Raw genomic sequence first — 7,866 nt, 5'->3', positions numbered from 1 at the left:
TTTCAACGAGAAACGCATCATGCATTTGGTCGCTCACGTTGATAGAACGAGGTAAACATGCAGGTTTGCATGGACTCAATTTTCATTTTGTCCCACTTACTGACGCTTAACAGCGTTCTTAAAGAACGCGGGATCCAGCCGATTGTAATGTTTTGTAAGAAACGCATCATTTAGTTTCTCACACTAAAGAACGAAGAAACATATGTTTGTTGTATTTCACAGCATCAGCCCCTAGGTTATATTTTGTTTACTTTTCAACTTACATTCAGTTTACAGACCGTATACGGACCGAAAAGTGCCTTTACGATCTGTACAGATCGTACGGATCGTCAAACCGTACAAGCCCCCCTCTGAGATAAGAAGCGAAAATATTCTAAGTGTCCTTAATGAGATGCAATTTACGGACCGTATACGGACCGAAAAGTGCCTTTACGATCTGTACAGACCGTACGGATCGTCAAACTGTACAAGCCCCTCTCTCAGATAAGAAGCGAAAATATTCTAAGTGTCCTTAATGAGATGCAATTTACGGACCGTATACGGACCGAAAAGTGCCTTTACGATCTGTACAGACCGTACGGATTGTTTTCAGACCGTATCAGTTTGTCTATATTGGACATGTCTGCACTTTTTTCTGTGAACTGAAAATTAAGGTTCAATTCTTTTTTCAAAATTGAAAAATGAAAATCTTTGTGTTCAATTTTTACTTTTTATGAAAATTTATAAATAAATTAATAAAAGCTATGCTCACTTATCATTTTTTTGGCTTAAAAATTGCAAAATGAAAATTGAATGCCCATTTTCATTTTTCAATTTTCAGGTCCAATTCTACTTTAAGAAAAAACGAATGACCTAATATATATGCATTCTACAGCCCAGCAACTTCCAAATCCAATTGTTCCAAAATGCCACAAGAGTGCATTACATTTCAAGCAGTACCAAAATCCCGTGCATTAAGAAATCCAAAGGTGACATCAGCTTTGAAGCTTTCATAATCACCATGTATTACTAGAAGGCGAAGGATGTTTGAAGATGTATTTACTGTGGGAAACCTTGACATCCGCTCTCTTCCTGGTTCGTGCAAAAACTCGACTGTGACAGGTATCGCACTTTGTGGTTGCACTTTGCAGCCAGTGGTAAAGGACAAAATATCACTCAAAGTGATGTCAGAATCTTCCGCATCTTCTCTGTCCTGCAGATAATCACTCCATCTGGACAAAACAAGAGTCTCGGTCAACCCTTTTGAAGAGCCAATGGGGCTTGTCATAGGCCTGAATAATTTCTCTATTATTTCTGCTGTCAGCTTCTCAGGTAGATGACAAGAAAATGGCCTGAAACTTTCAGAATATGTCTGGACTGCTTCTAACACCCCCAGGGCTGAGAGGCCATCTCGGAAGCTTTCAAGGGCTGGTTTACATCGCCCAAGAACAAACCACTGTAAAGTTGTGGCGACCATTTTATTGACATCATCTAGTGTTTCTATTGCCATTGCCAAAGTCCCAGCCAGGCCAAGTACAGTTGATAAGTTGCCTTCCACTGTGCATCTCTTTGCCTTCGATACAGTGTCCGAGTCATGCAGAGATTCAAGAGATGACTTTAGCTCATGATCATAGACATATTGCAATGGCACAGTCAAAGGTTTGTCACTGAGAAGAGCTTCAAACATTACAGGGGATAGGAAATGTGGTGCTACTCCTCCGTGCACGAGGGGCATTGCAATGATGAGTCCTGCAACAAAGTAGTCATTATCTTCTAAACACTTTACATGGTATGGCAGGAATCTGCTGTTCTCTGGACCACACAGAAGTTGGGAATCATGGATGTATTGTAGTATCGGTGTAAAGAACTCTCTCATGGGGCCACCCCAGTCGATGGTGCCTTCACTGGTTCCTTTATCATCAGTGAATTTAACGGATACCTTGTTAGCTGGTGAGAATGTTTAATGAGAAACTGCTCTCTTGGCAAAAGAGACAGACAAATAATTCTCCCTGCTAGTTCCAGGCAGCTCTACTAGAATGGAGGCGTAGTAGTTGTCTAACTGTATTGGAGTCATTGACCTAGTACAAATACCATTACAAGAAATTGTTATGAAATGAGGGGTATGTGCTAGAACACGAGAAATAATTATTATATATTATATATTAGGTCCTAACATCACTAATTAGTGTACAGGCAATTTTTTTGTAATGATTGTGGCAAATAGGTCAATTAAAAATTGAATTTAAACATCATAGCATCATACAGCATTCAATGATAAGTTTAGGATGAAAACATGGGAAGCAGTTGAAATTGTTAAACAACATTGACTTTATGAAACCAGGGTTCGCATGCGCCTTGAAAGTCCTGGAATTTGAAAACAAAAATTCAAGGCCTTAAAAGTCCTTTGAAATTGCAGTCAGTACTGGAAAGTCCTTAAACTATGTAGCTAATTTCATGTGACCTTTATTCTTGAGTACCTGATATGAAAATATATGCTACTGGCAGAACAGTAGCAACACCTAATAGTAAAAACCAAATAAAAATGATCATTGCACTACTCCGAACATCCATCAAGTGCCCCGCGCACAACTATTGATTATTCCTCTTCTTGGCTATGATCACTGCTCTGACTGGTTCAATACCTGCACTGCTAAGAGCCAATTAAATGTTTTGTACTATTCCCTCTTTCTGGGGAGAGCACGTGCTTCACCTTGGAGTGCTTCGTTGTTTGGGTGGGTGTCCCTGGTCGGATTGTTTCATAGTAATAGATTTACAACAATGGGAAAGTGTGTTTTTAGCGATTTATGGCTTCAGAAACTGCTGCATAAAGAGTGGCTACGAAAAATCAAGGGTGACAAGCAGAAGGCACGATGCATTGTGTGCATGACGGAGGTTGACATTTCGAGCATGGGAGAGTCGGCGCTCATAAGTTAATTGAAAGGAAAAAAACATCAAACACTGACATCACAGAAAAGGTCATTAGCAGATTTTTTTGGCATTTCTCCTCAGCAACCAGCAACTACAAGTGATGATGCCACAGTAGTTTCGAAATCTGCTACATCTGAAAGTAGCGAAGACATTCCCTACTATGAGCAGCTGATTTGGTATTATATTGGCTTGATTTTACACTGCATGGAGTCCTTGAAAGTCCTTCAAAAGTCCTTGAATTTTAAGTCCAAAAAAGGGTACGAACCCTGTGAAACAGTTGCAAGGTACATGTATATTTCCTTCTCTCAGGAGTTGTCCCACAATGCTAAATACAAAGCTGATTGCTAGTCCTGAACATCAATGAATTCTTACACTAGTCTTATACAACATGTACAAGTAAGTTCAGTGCCACGAATAAGATTTTTATTTAAAAGGGCAAATGTTCCTCACTTTTTAATGGACATATCAGAAAATTGGTCGCCAGTAATGTATTAGTTCACGATAAAAGCTGAGTCCCTCAAGTGCCCGGGCATCACCTCCAAACATATTGAAAAATTCGTCTGAAATTTTAGTAAGTTCTGTCCGAAAATTTTTGATGACTGTTACTTAATTTGCAGTACTAAAGTGAAACATTAGGTCACTTACATGTCAGTATCCATTTCCGTTCCCTCTTCAATTGGCTCACAGTCTGGCAGTGTCGTGTTACTTCTATTGCGTGCATCTCCAAATCCCATAGATTGAATTTCCTCATCTGACTCAGACAATGATGATGCATGTGGAGCAGTAGCCATAACTATGGTACATCTATCCTCTAGTTCTCCACTTGGTGGCAGTGGTGTGCCTAAATGGTCACAGAGTCAAGTACAGTTGATAAGTTGCCTTCCACTGTGCATCTCTTTGCCTTCTCTACGGTGTCCAAGTCATGCAGAGATTCAAGAGAAGACTTAAGCTCATTATCATAGACATATTGCAATGGCACAGTCAAAGGTTTGTCACTGAGAAGAGCTTCAAACATGACAATTGAAAATTGAATTTAAATATCATAGCATCATACAGCATTCAAGGACAAGTTTTGGATGAAAACATGCGAAGCAGTCGAAATTGTTAAACAATATTGACTTTATGAAACAGTTGCAAGGTACATGTATTTAACCTTGTCTCGGGAGTTGTCCCACAATGCTAAATACAAAGCTGATTGCTAGTCCTGAATATCAATGAATTCTCACACTAGTCTTATACAACATGTACAAGTAAGTTCAGTGCTGTAAATAAGTTTTTTTTTATTTAAAAGGGCAAATGTTCCTCACTTTTTAATGGACATATCACAAAATTGGTCAGCCAGTAATGTATTAGTTCACGATAAAAGCTGAGTCCCTCAAGTGCCCAGGCATCATCTCCAAACATATTGAAAAATTCGTCTGAAATTTTAGTAAGTTCTGTCCGAAAATTTTTGATGACTGTTACTTAATTTGCAGTACCAAATTCTTTTTGCCTGTCTGCTTTAGTGAAAGTTCATACTCAATATCTTGTTCTCTTTTAAGTGGTTCCCTTTGTTCCGCTGTACCAGTCAGGCCTTTACTGTCATCTTGTCTGTCCTCAGTGGATGTACCAACTACTGTACTTGCCCTTTCAGAAGTAGTGGAGTCATGACTCGTTAGCATAGGTGGTAAACTGTCATCACTTTCATCCCTGCTACTTGTCACCTTCTTGGACAACAAGTATAACCTAACATCTTTCAGTTTAAAAGCCTCCATGCAATTTTCAATATTGAAAGGGACCTCTCTACCATTCACTTCTGGTCATTATTAAATTTCCAATAGCAAATAACATGTCTTCTACTTTCCCATAATATGACTCTCTATTAGGGAAAAAGATTGATTTACAAAGTTTCATAACGTCTATTCTGTTGCTCGATAATGGCATGCTTGCATGCCTACTGCCATCTCCCTTATACAGTGGTACAAGAACATAGCCCTCAACCTCCTCTCGGAAATGTTTCCATCCAAATTGTACTCATTTGGACTTCTTTTTTTCGTTTTCAAGCTTTTTCTTTTGCTGTTGGTTGCCTGAAGAGGTCACAAGCTTCTTGGACCTATCTTTCTCTGAAGACAAGAATGCCGTCGTCGCTTTTTGGATTCCTTTTCTTTGTTGTGTTGTGTCTCTTGAGCTGTGCTACAAAAACTGCGAAGGCTTAATCTGTCCCCTGCTGTTGAAAGCCCCATGTCTTTAAGGACATCAGCATTTGCATTTAGGACTGCTCTAGCTGGTTGTTTGTTTTGTCCAGCTTTGACAACACAGTGGCATCTTTTTTGGAAGAGTTTCAATGCATCCTCGAACATCACAGAACCTGGAGGTGTGCCAGGTATAAAACAACCAAACGCTAACCTTTTCCTCCTCAAACTTCTTAACTACAGTTTCTTCAACTCCTCTCTCGTAGAAAGTTACAAACCTGTAAATGCATCAACAACACTTCTTGAATCAAGAATTTCAAATACATTACATATTACATTATACTAAAAGAATCTAATGCATCTGAGGTCGGCCTTCAACAGAATTCAGGATTCCCTACCATAGGCCACCCAAATACAGGTTGTTAATGTGTAAAACAGACTGCTATTCGTAATGCTATTTTTATACAATTGTTATTCGTGTGGCAACCAGAAATCAACTGGCTCAAGGTTGAACATCTTACTAAGATCTTATGATGCATTACAAGATTTAGCTAAGGATCTTGTAAGATCTTCATCCTGTTTTAGCATATATAACATTTATAACTTGAAACGATTTTTTATTTAATTTTTAACTTAATAGAAGACTAGATAACAGAGTATTGCTATAATTGAAATTTGTCATCGCCATAAAATAAAACAGGGAATAAAGTAAGAGTCACGCTTGTCCTGCCTGGTGTGGTTTTCGAGCTATCGAATTGCATAGCATAGTTTTGGGTAATTTGCACTGTAAACACAGAAAATTAAATTTAGAAATACAATTAACTATAAAAATGAGCGAAAAAACGGAACGATGTTTCGGTGTCATCCTGGCACCATTTTCAAGTAAAGAGTGGAACAGAAAAGATAGTTTATACGTAAAGTAAAGGTGTGAAATAGAATAAATTAAATTTAAAACTAAAAGTAACTGTCCGGTGTTCATTCAGAAGGTGTCATAAAGTGGGAGTTTTGTCCGTTAGACAAATAGTTTTGCACGAATGGAGTCTGACTGGGTGTTTAGACTCGGTCTCTTCTTTCTGATCCAAAGCATTTCGAATATTAAACAATCAAGCTTTCCCTGACATTTCTTTAAGATTGTGAAGTTACTTGTCAGGTCGCCAATTGTGTTGACTTGGTGATTATTCTTTAGGTGTTTCCCAATGGCTGAGAACCGATGTTCATCAATGCGTTGGTGAAGGTGACGGCTGGTATAGCCAACGTAATCTGCATCACACAGATCACATACAAAGTGATACACAACACACTGTTGATTGATCAAGGGTGGCTTAGGCTCCTGCACTTTAAGATCGTCACTAAGTTTACGGCTACTGAAAACTGGCTGAAGAATGTGGTCAATTTTGTTGCTTAAGTCAAAAAGATGTTTCTTTACCATGTCAGCTGACCACTGGTCTTTCAATGGTAAGACTATCCGATGAATGTTTTCAGCTTGAGGCGTCGGTAGCATCTCTCGCGACGTCACAGAAGTAACGAAGTGAGCGATGGCAGAGTTGATAAGAGAATCTGGGTACTTGAGTTTAGAGAACATCAGTTTGAGGCGTTCACATTCTGTTGTAAATAGATCCCAGGTCGACGACAAGCGAAAGGCACGGTTTAACATTGTCTTGACTAGGGACCTTTTGTAGCCGTTATCAACATGACTCTGATGGTGAAGGAGAAGACCGGTGTTTGTTGGTTTCCGGTAAACACTGGTTACTAGCTTACAGCATTTCTTAAGAATTTCAATGCCGACAAATGGCAGCTTACCATTAGTCACGATCTCCATGGTGAAGGAAATGGAGGGGTGACAGTTGTTCAAAGTCACCAGAAAGGCTTCAGCTGTCGGTACATCTTTGACTGCAGGTAGTGTGTCATCCACATAGCGCTTGTAGAAGTCTGGCAATTTGTTCTCGTCTTGTAGTTTTTCTTCGATGGAACAAAGAAAAGTATTAGCCATAAGGGGGCCTAAGGGAGAGCCCATCGCCACTCCGAAAAAAGGCTAAAACCTTAAACCTAGCTGCATTCCGTTCCCTCTATTCAATCATGAATACGGCTTGATTCAGCACTAACCTTTTCTAATAATAATAAATATGAAACTTATATTGCGCATATACAATAGAAATATTTTCATATATGCATAACAGCAATAAGATCGAATTAATAAATCGGTTAAAAAGCTATTATAAAAATGTATAAGTAAATCAAGTAAAAGCTATCTTAAAAAAGTATGTTTTAAGAGCTTGTTTAAAAGATGTGAGGATCTGAATGTTTCTGATCTCCGCTGGAAGACTGTTCCATAGTTTCGGAGCAGCCAACTGAAAGGCTCGGTCACCAAGCGTAGGTAGGCACCGCGCTTTGGCTGGTGCCAACAGAGTTGCATTCCTGGACCTAAGATTATATCTTGACTGGGGAGCGATAGCAATAAGATCGACCAGATATTGTGGTGCAAGTCCATGGAGGCACTTGAATGTAGGCAGCACAATTTTGAATTCAATTCTGTATTTGATGGGCAACCAGTGAAGATCTTCCAAAATGGGAGTGATATGACAGATGCAAGGAGTGTTAGTGACAAGTCTCGCAGCAGCATTTTGATCTCTTTGAAATCTTCTAAATAGTTGTCTACCAGGTCGGCCATCCTGCTCCACCACACGTGTATGTACTCTGAGCCCGCAATAAAGATAGTAGCGGTCTTCAAAATGAGTGCCAGAGAGAAAAGTTGCGCCGAGGAAAAGAGTCGCGCCAAAGGTAAGAAAGT

The 7,866-nt window shown here is 39.3% G+C and overlaps 1 protein-coding gene and 1 pseudogene across 1 annotated transcript; both read right to left on the bottom strand.

Moving 5' to 3' along the window:
• Positions 1–928: 928 nt before the first annotated feature.
• Positions 929–5,365, bottom strand: LOC146488514 (uncharacterized; annotated as a pseudogene).
• A 683-nt stretch (positions 5,366–6,048) lies between these two features.
• On the bottom strand, positions 6,049–7,095 carry LOC146488513 (uncharacterized). The gene has a single exon (XM_085116469.1). The coding sequence runs from the start codon at positions 7,090–7,092 to the stop codon at positions 6,091–6,093; it is 1,002 nt and encodes a 333-aa protein (XP_084972595.1). The 5' UTR covers positions 7,093–7,095; the 3' UTR covers positions 6,049–6,090.
• Positions 7,096–7,866: the final 771 nt, after the last annotated feature.

This window comes from Pavona decussata, unplaced genomic scaffold, assembly GCF_977016875.1.
Source record: "Pavona decussata unplaced genomic scaffold, jaPavDecu1.1 SCAFFOLD_9, whole genome shotgun sequence".
Lineage (NCBI taxonomy): Eukaryota > Metazoa > Cnidaria > Anthozoa > Scleractinia > Agariciidae > Pavona > Pavona decussata.
The sequence above is the reverse complement of the archived record's forward strand: the minus strand, read 5'-3'. Positions and strand labels throughout refer to the sequence as shown.

Coding starts and splice junctions, on each gene's coding strand:
- LOC146488513 (XM_085116469.1), bottom strand. CDS start 7,092: ATGGGCTCTCCCTTAGGCCCCCTTATGGCTAATACTTTTCTTTGTTCC.